General features: G+C 39.8%; 1 protein-coding gene across 1 annotated transcript in view; it reads left to right on the top strand.

Moving 5' to 3' along the window:
* PPP4R4 (protein phosphatase 4 regulatory subunit 4) overlaps positions 1–15,001 on the top strand; it is a 195,802-nt gene that overhangs the window by 173,687 nt on the left and 7,114 nt on the right. Inside the window, exons 19-25 of the mRNA XM_019519907.1 lie at positions 728–769; positions 853–927; positions 4,017–4,092; positions 4,346–4,423; positions 4,800–4,893; positions 6,283–6,353; positions 9,967–10,117. Coding sequence (XP_019375452.1) covers positions 728–769; positions 853–927; positions 4,017–4,092; positions 4,346–4,423; positions 4,800–4,893; positions 6,283–6,353; positions 9,967–10,117 — 587 coding nt within the window. The remainder of the gene's footprint in view (positions 1–727; positions 770–852; positions 928–4,016; positions 4,093–4,345; positions 4,424–4,799; positions 4,894–6,282; positions 6,354–9,966; positions 10,118–15,001) is intronic.

Below are 15,001 nucleotides of genomic sequence, written 5' to 3'. Positions count from 1 at the left end.
AAAAAAAAAAAAAAAAATAAGCAAGAATCTTACAGGTATCAATATTCTCCTCTTTTCTGTTTCTATTTTTGTTATAATATGCAGATAGGGGATTTCTCTCTCGTATTTGTGAAATACTACTATAACTTTGTGTGTACTGTGTGCATTAGCAACATGGTACATTTCTTAGGGCTTGATTGTAGTTTAACCCAATAGAGCCACACAGGGAAGTAATAATTCCCCTCCTTTCTTTACTTTTACTGCTTTACTTTTACTCTACTTGGTCTGTGTCACTATGTGATTAAGACTGCACAGGGGTGCATGCTAGGTGCACCCTGTAGGGAAAAATAGGCAGGAAGTTGATCGAACTGTGGTTCTGCCTCCTGCTATGTACCAGATAACAGAATGAATAGGGTTATTCCTCTAAAGGTTTCAGGAGATCATCATTTCAAACGCTCCACTGCTTCCACCTTAGCGTAATAAGTAAACTCTAGTACCTGTGTCTCTATTTCTGTCTCTGTGATGGTTCTTTAGTTAAGCATAGTATACTTTGGGCTGTGCACAATTTTGCCCCTCTTTTGTGAATCTGAGTGGACCTTGGTGGGGAAAAATATTGAAGTGGCCTTCTAGTAAAGTTCTGAGTGTCAGTATTTTAAGCTTTCCTACCTTGACAGATATTTTGAATAACAATGTTACATAAGTTATTGGTTGCCTTTAGAATGACTAACAAATGACCTTATTTTTATAGACAGTGTTAGAACTGGACAGAATGGAAATTTCTGTGGATGCTGTAAGTACCTACTCATTTTCTTACTTGCAGGATATAGCATGGCATTATTTATGTTTTATTGATTTATTTTAAACTTCAACCAGTTTCAGAAAAGGTTTTATGAAAATGATTTGTTGGATCAAGAAAAAGAGAGAGAAGAGCATCTTCTTTTGGAAATGGTATGTTTTTCAGCATAGTATATCAGCTTTACTGTAATATATAGTGGCTAAATATTGTATGCTACTGAGGGGAAAAACTTAGAGTGTGAGTGAAGTGTATATTATGGAAGTGGCCTAGCCCTAACAGATTTATAGTAAAGGTTCAGTTTCATTTTTCACTATAAAGTAGGGTGAAAGCCTTTAAAATAACCTCTCCCTGATTATTACCTAAATTACAGCATGTCAGTTAGAAGTACAGATCTGTATTTCTTAAAGAAATTTTCCACTTGCAAAAGCAGTAGCTTAAAAAATTCTAAGCACTTTTAACAGCACACCTCTATAACATATTCCAGGGGAACCTCATGTTTTGGCAGACCTCAGTAACATAATAAGCTGAATAATTAGATATTCCAGCATTTCAAATACAGCTTCCATATGCAAAGACACTAATGCCACACATTTACTTTTGTGCCAAGGAAGCGGAAGGAGGCTCTCTCTCTGCTGCAGGCTTCCCTGTTTAAAAAAAATTAAAATAAGGCCAGTGACAGCTGCCACCCACCAAAGTGGGGAAGCTTAGTGTGAGAACTAGTAAGTATTCATGAGCTGTTCACTAATGGAAGGGAAGGCAGGGAAATATGAGTGCTTCTTGCCTCTCTGGTTTGAAATTGCTGCAATTCACTACCACTGTCAGCAAAAGCAGGAACTCCTGCTGTTGGCATTCCCCTACCTAGCTTATTGCATACCTGGATCCTCATATACCAAACAAACCATTTTCAACCTTCAGTTTTCAGGAGCTAGCTGACCCTTAATCTGTCTGGTGTATGAAGAGCTGAGGGGTTGGCAGACTTACAAGAAAGTATCTATATTGGCACACCTGCCCTAATTTACAGTAACCAGATTTTCCTCCAGTTAATCATGGCAAGGTCAGCAGTGACCTGGAAATATCACCTTCTGCCTATAATACAGTTCACAACTCCCACTCAATTCCCTTTGTTCTCTGCATTACCCACTGAGCTGCTTATGCTGAGCTGTAGCTGTTCTCATCTCCCTGTTAACTCGAATAGCCTTTCTGCCCTGCTCAACTTTCTCTGCATTTCATCTGTTCCAGGCAGTTGTCCTTTAGGTGGACAGACTTCTTGACAAGTTTAGTTAACGGGAGAGATTGGCTCAGTGCCTAGCTAGGAGGACACAGGGACTTGTTTGACTTACTAGTGAACTGATTTTTCACCCCTTTGGCACAGCAGTACCTGCCTGGGGATCAGTGCTTAGTAGATTGGGACTAATTCCTACTTATTCAAAATCCAGAGCCCAAATGGCTCTGCAATTTTCCCCTTGCATGGCAAGGCCTCTGTGTGTTCTGCAGAGTCCCAACCCCTCATCTTCTGAATGTCCCCTGTTAAATTCTTGCCATATCAAGCTTGACACGCTCCCCAGCAATCTCACTCCAAATTCATACGGTCATTTTTAGTTGTTCTCAAGCCAGAGCTACACACTCCATGTGCTGCCAGCTTAATTTGGCCACAGAACTTTCTGGTTAGAAGTAGCACATTGTCTGCTGCCATTATAAAAGAATGGAGTGATGATGAAAATGTCTGTAGGCACGTTTACACTGCATGCTGAGAAGCATGCTACCATGGCTAGACTGTTTCTGGTACCCAAACCATTTAGAGCTAAGTGGTTATTTTAACATTGTACTGCAATGTGCAGTGTAGACATACTCTTGGTCTCTCTGAGGTTGGATTTAAAGCAGTATGCTTGAGTGTGATTTTGAGGAACTGGATGTGTGCTAGAACTGGACATTAGTAGGTCTGGGTAGTTGAGAAGGCTATGAGCATTATAAGGAGTATGTAGGCATGTTAGCAGTGGCTAAACAGTTGATTTCCTTGATTTCAGTAACTCAGTGGGTATTGCACTTGAACAACCTTGACCCTGAGTTAATGAAAATTTATTTACTTACTTTTTACGTTCGATAGTAATGGCAGTACGAATTAAAAGGGAAAAATGCAATTTTCTAGGTTCGGATGACACATTATGAAGTGTGCTACAAGGAAGCAAAACAATTAATGTTATGCAGTCTTTAAGGCAGTGCTCATAGTTATTCATCAAGTAGGCCCAATGAGCAAATGGAAATAATAATTAGACCAAAACTCAACTTGATTGATGCATAGATATATAATTATATAAGCTGTATGTTATAAAGCCAGCTAGTATTATAGTCATAAAATTGAGTTTCACAAAATACAAGAAATAATACCTAGTTCAGTTGCCTCATTTTCAACAATGGCTTCTCAATTTTAAATGCTCAGTTTGTTGCTTGAGAAAATATAGCAGTTTAAACAACATTGTGTGATTTTTGAAATTAAATATTGTCCATCTCTTATTTTGTACCCTTGGACCATTCATTAGTCAGACCTTACATTTTCTATACATCTTAAGAAACATAAAATCAGTAAAGCACATAGTTTTTCCATTTTACACTGCCAGCTTTGTCTCATACCCTTTTGTTCAAACAGTAACTGTTCTAGTTAATATTTCTCCTGCTTGATCACAGTCTGAAAGCAACTTCATGAGAGTTTAATAAAAATGTTGTAACTGTTATGTTACTGGCATCTAAACGAATATTTTTCCACTCTTAAGATTTTTTCAGAACCTTAGCTGTGCTTGCTACATTCAAAAGCAGCTTTACTTTAAAATGTCTCACCTAGCTTACATATATGAAGAATGTTTGCTTTGTTGTTTCACGTGTCCTTTGAAAAATTGAAAGGACATACCGTGCATATATTATTTAACAAGCTTTAATGACGTAGATCCTTAACTCTGAAGTTCCTGAATCCTTTGTAATTACCTTTGTTGCATTACCATTGTTTTTTGGGTATGATCTCTTTTACTGGAAAAGCATGCTCAGATTACACAGTGCTGTTTAATTGGCTCTAGAGGCTATTCATCAATAGATGTATGAAAGTACTACTGATTAGAGAGGACTCAGTTAAAAGTATTAAGAGAGACAAGTTAATTTCTAGATTAGTGAGTTGGAAGCACATTCATTACTGGAGGCTTCCAGCATATGTGAAGTATAAATTCTTATATTAATAACATTGTTTTTGTAATAGGAACAATTAGAAAAAGAGAAGCAGCAGAATGAGGGGAGGTCTGCCAACATCAGTGATAAAATGTTCGAAAAGAAGCGTAAGCTGTTTGTTTGTTTTGTGGGTTCCTTTTTGCTTTTATTTTTTTGAGACGGTGGTGGCATGTGTCATGCAAAATAAATTAATATTGTTAAGGAAACACCACGACGTTCTCCCCTGAAGCAGCATAATTATCTGCCTATCATATTCCAGAGCTGCTACCAGCCTCAAAACGTTGTGTGTGGTGCTTTACCTCTTTATTTAAAAGAAGGCTGCACAGCAAAATGGAGTACTTACACTAGACTTTGTTTTAGGTAGAGACAGTAAAACATCATCAGCTTTGGCAAAAAATATACCTCTTTCTGTTTCTGGAAGCTCAACTCCATCAACAAGTAAGAAACAATTCTTTAGAAAGTTCTTGTTGAATGCTTCCACCTTTCCTATGCAAGTAAAAAAATAGACAAAGCTATTGTTGTCTTTGAGTCAGAATCTTGCTTCATGTGCACATAAAAAAGTGATGCAGTTGAAGAATGGATGTTTTTTCTTCCCTTAATATGGAATATATTCATGTTTGTTCTGTTTGGTAGTTCATGATGGGAAGAATAATTAGGATTTATTGCTGTACTACTGTTCTGATCCTTCAGTGAATGTATGCTAAAAGATTCAAACTAAAAAGATGTGCTTATCTACTAGCCCCCCACAAAAATAACCCCCATAAAAGATGCAATAATTGTCTCCCTTTCAAAATATATTTGTTACTTGTTTTAGGCAAAGAAGGCAAGAAATCCAAGTTGGTTCGAAGCCAGTCTTTCAGTACTCAAGCATTGCATCCAAAATATGGCAACATTGACAAGTGTCCTAAGTATTTCTTTCTTCACTTTTAATTACTTATCTAATACATTTCAGTCCCAAAATCAAATGCATGCTACTTGTGATATAAATATGCACGCATATCCTGAAATCTGGTTAGCCACTGCCTTGCATACATGTGAAAAGAGGTGTAACATCATAAGAGTGCTGTGTCCATGCAATGTAGGAAAGTCTCCCATATGTATCAGCTATTTCATCTCACAACTCAAAATAAACCTTGAGGTTTTCTGGGTTTTTTACTCATTATCCCCTAATACTCATTGTACCTACATTATTCTAACCTGATCTCTTCTGGCTACTTCCAGCCAGAATAGTGGGATAACAGTTGTGCAGCAGTTATCCACTGTATGCACATGCCCCATCTGCTGTTATTGTGACACATGCTTATGTGGATTGCATGTCAGCTTTTTCTTCATATGTAACAAATGCTTATGGTCATGTTTAAGCAAGATAATTGAGTATATGAGTCTGCTCATGTGCTTAATATTAATCATGTGTTTAATTCTGATGAATTATGGCCTCAGTCAGCAAGTTTTAGTTGAATAGTAAAAAGTTATATTTGAGTAAAGAGATCATTTTAATGCAAATGTAAGTCTATAAATTCTTATGGTTGATTTGAAGTACTTTAACTTCTGTCTTGTATTTAAAAAACAAAACAACTTTTTCCTCAGTTTTGATAGCCACCTGCAAATTAGTTAATTTTTTTTAAAGGCAACAATTTCTCAAATTTAATGAAGCATAGAGGTGGTTAGCTATATTAATCTGAAGTCTGGCAGGTTGGACAGGGTGGAACCTTAGGGCCCTTTTACACATGCTCTGGGGGTGAGGGGAGGGGCAGTGCTTTAATGAGAGTGGCTCCAAGAGCGGCTCTAATTAAAGCACTGCAGCATCCTTGTGTTTCAAAATGGTGGTGGGGGCGCTTGAACTAAAGCACATAAAACAAGCTTTAGTTCAGGTGCCCCCGCTGCCATTTTGAAGCATGGGTACACTGATACACGAGATGCAGAAGGCTACAGGAGCACGATAATTACCATGCTGCAGCAGACTTAATTGAGTCTGGTGCAACATGCTGTAATTACAGCACATTGCAGAAGCCTCTGTGCTCATGTACAGTTACTCTTAGAGACTGTTTGAGAGGCATGAACTTTCATAGGTAACAACCTACTTCATTAGATCATAGCTAAAGTAGTAGATTGTTACATACACATTTCGTGCCTCTCTGAACCACTTAGGACATGGTGGCACCTTAGAGACTACCTTCTGTCAAATTTAATTCACATAAGTTTAGAACTATAAATATTACAATGAAACCAGAATATACAATTTAAAGAAACTCTTCTCTATACAAAGCAATTTATCTTTTTTATTATTATCATTTTAGTAAAAGTTCTGCAGCAGGATATTCCTCTTCTATATCAGGAGTTGGAAAGGGTTCTATACTACCATTTAGTGGTAAGTAATATTTTACTGTTGGTTTGTTTCTATTACAGTAGTTCCTATAAGCCCTGATGAAGATCAGGGCTCTATTGTCCAGAAATGGATGAGAGCATGCTGTTTGGAATGCAGTTGGTAATTCTCAAGTTTTCAGGTCAAAATAATAATAATAAAAAAAAATATTAGTAATGTCTACTAGCCACTTGCCTATCATTGGCACTTTGTCATAGGAGCGTTAATGGAAATACATTTTGAGATGGATTTGAAATACAGCATCTGTCCAGATTAATGCTCAGAGTATGGACAAATGTACACCTAAAGTGGCTTTAAGAGGGCTATGTTACCCAGCCTAGGCAGGTCTATTACAAAACCATTCTAGCTTTTACCCTGTATCATACAAGGTCAAAGTTATAGTGATTTTTAACTCGCCTGTATTGCTACAGGATCATACACTTGTAAGTGACAGTGTAACAACTGCTGCACAGTTCCAAGCAGCAGCTTCCCATGTTTTGAGGCCTCTTCAAGGGTATGTGGGTCCATACCTTCAGGGTATATTCTAAGCATGTAAGAGCAGCATCGTAAAGCAGTGGGCAGCCAGCCTGTGGCATGGGATGCCTGTAGGGCATCTACTGGTGCCAGTGTGGTGCAGCTGCCTTAAGGGGTCCCTACCTGTTAATGCCCCTTGTCTCCTCAGAGTTTCCTCGCCTTCATACTCTCTCCTGCCACGCCTTGATGCAGTAAATTGATGGAAAGGCTGCCCTAAGGGTGAAGAGAGCTTTGTCTGGATCACAACTCCCCCGGGCTCATCCCACTTTTACTCTTGCTGTGCCCTCTAGCTTGGAGTCCACTGCCCAGGACTGCAAGCTTCTGGCTCAGCTTTAGTCATGCACTCATGACCTCGGGTTCTGGGCCCCATGAGAGTCTTACACAGGCCTTGGGGACATGGGTCAGGACACGTTCCAATCCTGACTCCAGCAGGTTTTGCCCCTCATGGCCTCTACTTATCCCCAGTCTCTGCCTTCTGTCCTCTTAATGCCAAGTCTGAGGTTCGGGGTGTCCCCAGGCACTCTTTTCAGTGGCCTCTGCACATTCCCCTTACAGCCACAAGCATCAGATGAAATAGAAAACCACACACACAGGTGCCTGCCCTAGCTCAAACAAAACACCCTGGCTGGGTTTTCCTCACTCTGCAGTGATGCTTGCAAAAACAAAACATAAAAAGACTCAAGAGTACTTATCTCAATCCAAGTAAGGGTTCTTAGGCTGTTCTTCTGAATCTGTCCCTCAGCCCTGGTTCAGCCCCTGGGCCCTCAGCTCCAGAGCTCTGCTCACTATAGCTCTTACAGTCAGATTGCCTCTCTAGCTGGGAGGTTGGGCTTATAAAGTGTCTTCTGGGTCACCAGACCCTCCATTTCCACCCCTGGGCAGTCAGGCACTTCCATGCACCTGGACTCTGTGGCTGTCTTGTCTCAGGCTTTTCTGACTGTTAATTTGACTCCAGCAGCATAAAGAGACTATGAGTAGGAAAAAAAAAGGAAAACAACAAAGAAAAGGGGACAAACTGAGAGAGGAGGAGAGGGCCAAGCACCCCAGACCCTTTCCCTCTTCTAGTAATGGGGTAGGGGCCCTGTTACAGCACCGCAAGTAGTACGGGCAGACTGTGTTTGGCATGCGGCAGATTGGGGAGTGCAATGACAGACAGGGCAGGGAGCAAAAAACAGCATCAGGTTAGGCAGGGGGAAGAAAACAGAACAGCAGTTTGGGCAGGGAGTAGAAAGCTGAGCTGCAGATTGTGTAAGGGAAAGGGATTGGAATGGCACTCGGGGGTAGTCTGGGGCTAATTTGTGGTACACCTGCACCTGACAGAAAGATTGGCTCCCACTGATACAAAATTCAGAAGAACTTAATTGAGAAACAGATAAACAGATGATGGAGACTTGTGTAAGCGGTGGACTCAGGATACTAGAAATAATGATTCCAGTTAGCAAAGTTAGTCTCAAGAAAGATTATTTGACCCTGGGCAGAAGAACAGAACCCTTCATTTGGGTACAAGAGAGGTTTCTGTGTACTGGCAAAAGCAACAAATTTAACCAAGTCAAAACTGCCACCTTTATCTGTGGCCACTGCCCGGTACTTTGAAGGAAGTAAACAATAAACAAAATACCAAAAAGCCCTAAGACACAAAGCATTTACTTGAGAAGAGAAAAGAGAATTTCTTCCTTTCCCATGCAGGGGGCCCTAAATGCATGGCTTAGCATGGGGCAAGGCTAGCCAGTCCCAGGGCATGTGGGACACAAGTGGCACAGGTAACCTCTCTATGTGGGACATAGGAGATGAAGGAGGCAGTGGGAAACATAGCAGTAAATATGGCAGGGAGCAGGCATCAGAGCAACAGATTGGGCAAGAAGCATAAGGCAGGAAGTAGAAAGCAGAGCAACAGATTGGGCAGGGGAAAGGGGTTGGAGTGCTGCAGGTTTGACCTTATTGTGCAGCTGCCAAGAACATTGGCCCCTGCTGAGTTAGCACTTTATGCTATTAAGTAACATAACCTTTCTGTTACTCCACTCCTCCATATTGTCATTATTGCTTGTTACCCACACATTTCATGAGCACACATTTAATTCCTTCTTGATGGTCACTAATAAAATTGTAAAACAGGATGGATCCCAAGACTGACCCCTGAGGAGGTCACCACTAGTAACCAGTCTCCAACCTAACAATTCACATGTCATTGTGACCCATTGTTTTCTCCTTCATTTTAACCACCATCTTCCCCATTTTATGATTCCACCAATGTTCCCATCCTATCTAGTTTGGCTAATCATTTTCTGTCACCCATAATGTCACAACTTTTGCTGAAATCCAGGGAAATAAAGTGTGCTGGTCTGCCTTTGTCTAACAGCTGCTGTGAACAGAAAGAATGAGTTCTCACTCCTACTATCTATTCTAAATATGTTCTGTGGCTAAACGTGTCATTTCAGTATCCAAAACCATTAAAGTTACCTTTTGTAATTGTTAGTTGTCCCTTGATTTTTAAGCTTTTTTTTAAAAATTAAACTACTTTGAATAGTACTTCACAAGTAATATTCAGTATGCAATCCTATAGATTAACCAGAAAAAGACACCTTAATACTCAGTAAATAAAGAAAAATGTCCATATTTTTGCACTGATTAGTTCTTAACATATTTTTCTAGTTTGAGTTACTTTGTGTTATACATTTGCTAAAACAGTCATATTTAAAGCATAGTAGATACTTGAATATGCATTTGGACTGAGTTTTTTTTTTAAAACAGTAATTTGTCATTGAAATGATTAAAATTATGTTTTCAGGTGTTTGTATTCATATTTTTTGGATGTCGAAAGGGAGGCCCAATTTTGAAAAGAAGTGTCTAGATATATTTTGGCCTTGAAGTTAATTAATTTCACATGGATCTACCCAAAAATATATAAGTGTCAAAGCCATTAGTATTTTGACACTAATAAAGGAAAGACTATGCAACACCTGATTGAAATGTTTAATTAGTATTTTACTTACTGCTGAAATGATTTTGTCAGACCACAGTACAAAACTTGCTAAACCCAGTCACAATACGTTTGATTTACGTTTAATTTCCTATTTCTTTCTTACAGAAGATTCATTCCGGACTCGTTCCACCAGCAATATTGGGAATGTTGCCTTTCCTTCCAGTTCCTCCTTAGCAACTTCCTCCCGCAATTCAGTTAACTCAGTTGATCAAAAAAACAATGGGAATAAAGATAGCCAGTCACGAAAGATGAGCTTGTAAGTGATTGACTAGAGTTATGACTATGCTTAAGCATGACTCTTCAAAGGGAATTTGTCACAGCCTGTAAAACAGAATTAATTGGTTTGTGTCTATATGGTCACACTGTGTTTTCCTTGCTTAGATGTTTGTGTATACCCTAACTTAGGTCTGAGAGATGGTATATTCAAATGCTTGGGCTTCATATGCTTTTTAAAGATTGTATTGTGGTCTTGCATACTATACCTTAAATTTGTATTTCAGTATTTCTATCTGGTTTGAGGGGCTAGGGTGCTGATCAGTATTTCCCTGCATTACATCTGTCACTGACTCTGCTCAAGTTTTTTACATTCAAAACTCTGTGTTCTACTTTACAAATGAAAAATGGTTATCTAATGATTTTCTTAAGAATAGTCTGGTATTGTTCATAGTAATGATTCTCACCCAGGGTACCAGGGCAGAGAAGCCTGTTAGAGCACTCATCTTGTGAACCTGGGATAGAACCCAAAGTTCTCAGGCACCTGTATAGGTGCTGGACATCTGCTCCGACCCATACTTAGCACATGTTGGAACAGACTCAATTAATTGCGTCTGTTGGAGTGTGCTAATTAGCATGCTTCAGCAGCTTCTGCATTATGTATTCAGTGTCCCTGTGCTTTAGAATGACAGTGGGGGACACTTTAACTAAAGCTCATAGAAGGAGCTTTACTTAAAACGCCCCCACTGCCATTTTTAAGTGTGGGATGCTAAATACACGTGACGCTGCAGTCGCTTTAATTTGAGAGCCGCTCTAATTAAAGTTCCTCCTCCCCCTCCCCCATTCACTCCTCCTTCCACCCTGGAGCATGTATAAAGATGCCCCTCAAGTTTTACCCTTCCTCAGCTGTCAGCAGAAATGTCCATGAGACCCACTAGTAAAGTTTACCATCCTCTGGTATACCAAAATATATAATTTATTTGAAGAGGTTAGCTGACAGAGGTCTTTTCAGTGGTAACTATTGATGACCCAAGAGGGTGTTAAGGTGATGGCGTATAATTACATTTCTTATTTTCTGTTTGCTTTCATTTTTAATCCTACGAAATTACATGCAAATATGTTTAAAATAAAATTACTGTTGATATGCATGTCAAGTGCTTGGAAGTTAGGAAATGTCAAAAATAAGGTTTTGCATCCAATTTTAGCTCAACCCTCCTGTACATTATGTCTTGTGATGCTTGTTCATGTTTTACCACACCTATTTTTCCCATCAGATTTCTGTCTCATTCAGTTGCACAGAATGGTTTTGCTCTATATATTAGTAAAGATTGGTTAGTGAGAGAGACACTTGTCTGTAGGAACCTTGTCTCATTTGTTGAAAAAGTGAGTGAACCAGAGGACTGCAGAGACAGAGAAATTACAATATTATGGTTAAAACAGCTGACTATTGTCCTGGAGAATTAGATTCAATCCCTGCCTAAGCCTCAGTTTCCTTGTAACCAATAACCACATCACTTAACTCAAATTTTTCACAAACGGTCACCAATTGAGTGGTCTCGAGCACTCACAAGTGTAACTGAAGTCAATGAAAACTGTTTTGAATACAAAAAGTTCTATATAATGTTAACTTAAAAAACAGATCCTAGGCACTCATCATTTGTGAATGATTTTAATCTCAGTCTCTCTCTCTACCGTAGTTCTTGATCTGTAACTTGGGGTTAATAATACTCCCCCATATCACAGAGGAGGTGTGAAAATAAACTAATTTGTGAAGGGCCTGGAGACAGAGAAATGGGCAGGAAATGGATTTCACATCTTCCTGAACTCTTCAACATTTCAAGTATTCTCCTACTCTGATTTGGGATGAAGCCAAAACTTTATATTTTTTGTAAAAAAAACAAAAAACAAAAACCAACGACAACAACAAAAACAACAGTGGCTCCCAGAATACAGTAATACTTCATACAAAATTAAATAAATAATCAATATTTTAATTATGTTAAATTATTAATTTTTACTATTATGTAATTATTTATAATGGTTTCACAAAACTGCTCTGAAACATTTCAGTAGCCATCCATGAACTGTCTGAAATCCACATAAGGTGCTTGGGTACAAAAATTTGCACTGGAAGATTTAGTTTACAGCAAACATATATGAACAAACATATTTAGCTCCCTGTTAGTCCCACATCAAAGGTGTATGTAGAGATGAAATACTCTTGAATTTTGTAAAATAATATGTACATCCAAAATGCATCTCATTTAAATTTTGATTCCACCCTCTCTGCAGTTTAGCAAAAAATCAGCCATTGCTTTCCATGTGATTTGATTAGGCCTGTAGGCAGGAAAAATGTCATGAATTGTGCTGAAGATGCCGTCTTTTGTAACTATCATGGCTGAATCACAGAAAATATAAAGAACTTAATTTAAACACATTTTTCAACTGTGGAAGAGTCACAAAAACATCAGTTAAGTGCTTCAGCCCACAAGATACCTCACTTAAATCAATTTTCAGAGAAAAGCATGTGCAGATCTGACTGTTACTAGGGAATAGGCAATGTTAAATCATGAGTCATCCTAGAACAGAGATTGACATGAATCATAAACACTAGGAATCTAATCCTCTACTATTATGTTGTTTAGCTTTATTCTCTTCATTTATATGATGCCTCATTTTCAAGATGTTAAGCAATTTTCTTCCAGCATAAAAATTTTGTGTCCTACATAATATAACATGGAAATTGATTCAAATATTGATAAGACAGCTTGTGTATCTATACTTTATTGAGGAATCAATAAAAATGAAGTCCCAAGAGAGAAAGAGAATGCGTTTAAGAATGATGTTGTTTTGTAGTCTGTGGTCATGCACATAGTGTCTGATTTGTTTCGCTTCCAATTGAGGTAATTTCCAATTAAATTAAATCTCTGATTAACTTCACTGATTTAGGGACGAGCAGGAATGAGAGATGCTTGTCCCCAGTGAAATCAGTGACGTTTCACTGATATTATTAGGGCCAGGATTTTGCGCTGATCTCTATAACCGGTCTTCAAAAAATGTATTAAATGTAATAAGAATGCTTTGCATCCATATTTGACCATAGTATCATTCATACTTTCAAAGCAAATTTCATTGCTTAGTTTGTTGAGGCTAAGACTGGAGTCCTGAATTCTGATCACAGTTCTGCCCCTAATATACTGCATGGCCTTCAGTTGTATACATATTTCTGTCAATAATTTTCTGCTCCTTGTGCTCGTTGGAGTTGGTTTTGGCCACATTTCCATTCCTGTGAAATGGGGATGGTAAATAACTTGGAGTATACATATTTCTATGAAAGGTATCTGAAACATATTTTTGATAAAGGAGGGGAAGAGATGTTAATAATGAGTTTCTAAAATAAATTTTACACAGAGCTCTGAAATGTTGATCTTCTATAGTTGTCTGTGCTTTGTGAGCATCGGTTGATTTGTTGAGCCTCAGAAGACCTCTGTGAAGTGGCATGTAGTTTTTTTTTTCAGATTTGTTAAACTAGGGCAATGAAATGTTATGAGACTTGCCAGATTCACATACTGAAGCCAGTTGACAGAACTCTACCTAGTAGATACATTTTCCCTCTCCGCCCACCTTTCAAATGATACTGTTCTAATTTAAGGTATGGTTACACTGAAGTTTAGCAGAGCAGCATCCAAGCTACTTTTAAATGAGCTAGCTTGGGTACTAGGAGGAGTCCAGCTATGGTTAATTAATCATGATCATGGATCCTAGTTTTCTCTGTTTAAAAAACTCAAATTCTCTGATTTAAACCCCCCTGCAAATTCTCTGATCAAAAACCCCAAAAATCTTTTTTCCATAATTAAAATGAAATCCCACTATATATACAGTTAATCAGTTTACCAGTGTTTGATTGATTTCATTACAATTTTAAGGCTATTTGGAAGCCTTTCAGTGCCTCAGTCACTATAATAAAATCCATTCTAAATACCTGTATATCTTGGTGTTTGATTTTTGGGTTTTTTTAATCACAGAAAATCAGAGTTCCCCCTGTTCCCTTCATTCACCAGGATGTGGGTCCAGTTGTGACTGTCCCCCACTGCTTTGTAGTGCTGAACAGCCCTGATATGCCAGTGTCCTGCCCATGCCATTGCCCCTCACTCCCAAACGACAGCCCCCACATCCCTGCTGGTGCCCCTTACTCCTGACCTGCAGCCCCTCATCCCTGCTGGTACCTCACTCATGACCTGCAGGGCTCCTCACTCCCAACTCATAGTCCTCCATCCCCCTGGTATCTCTCACTCCTAACATGCAGCCTTTTGTCCCTGCTGGTGCCCCTCACTTCTGACTTGCAGTCCTCCACTGCGTTGGGCCATGCTGATGCCCCTCACTCCCAACCTACAGCCCTGTGTCCATTGCTGGTGCCCCTCACTCCAGATCTGCAGCCCCCTGCCCCGCCCACCAGGCATGCTGGAGGGAGGCCTCCAGCTGCTCCTGTGGGCTACAGGATGGTGGTCTGTGAGGACATGGTAGGGATGGCCTCCAGCATGAGGTGCACCTCATGAGGAAGCACAGGCAGCAGCTGGGGCACCACATACTGCCCCACGCTGTGGGCTGAGGGTGGGGCTGGGGCTGTGCCATACTCCACAGCCACAGTGTGAAGCAGAGCATGGCTTTGGCCTGGGCCGTGCTGTGGGCAGCAGGAGGAGGGCAAGGGGCTTCAGGACCTGTCTTATGTGGGCCAGAGCATGCTGGCTGTGGCTGTGGTGACTCTGGTTTGTGTGGGTGGCAATGGAGCTAGTTGACCCCTGGTGCGGGCTAGAGGGTGAAAGAGGGGATGCCTGTGGCATCCCGCACCCTAGGCTGGGGCTCCTGCGCTGTGACAAGTGGCCTGGCCACAGCCTCGCCTCCCTGCTTCCCGGGCAGCGTGTCCTGG

Source organism: Gavialis gangeticus, unplaced genomic scaffold, assembly GCF_001723915.1.
Source record: "Gavialis gangeticus isolate Ggan-Ray unplaced genomic scaffold, GavGan_comp1, whole genome shotgun sequence".
In the NCBI taxonomy this organism is placed as follows: domain Eukaryota; kingdom Metazoa; phylum Chordata; order Crocodylia; family Gavialidae; genus Gavialis; species Gavialis gangeticus.
The sequence above is the reverse complement of the archived record's forward strand: the minus strand, read 5'-3'. Positions and strand labels throughout refer to the sequence as shown.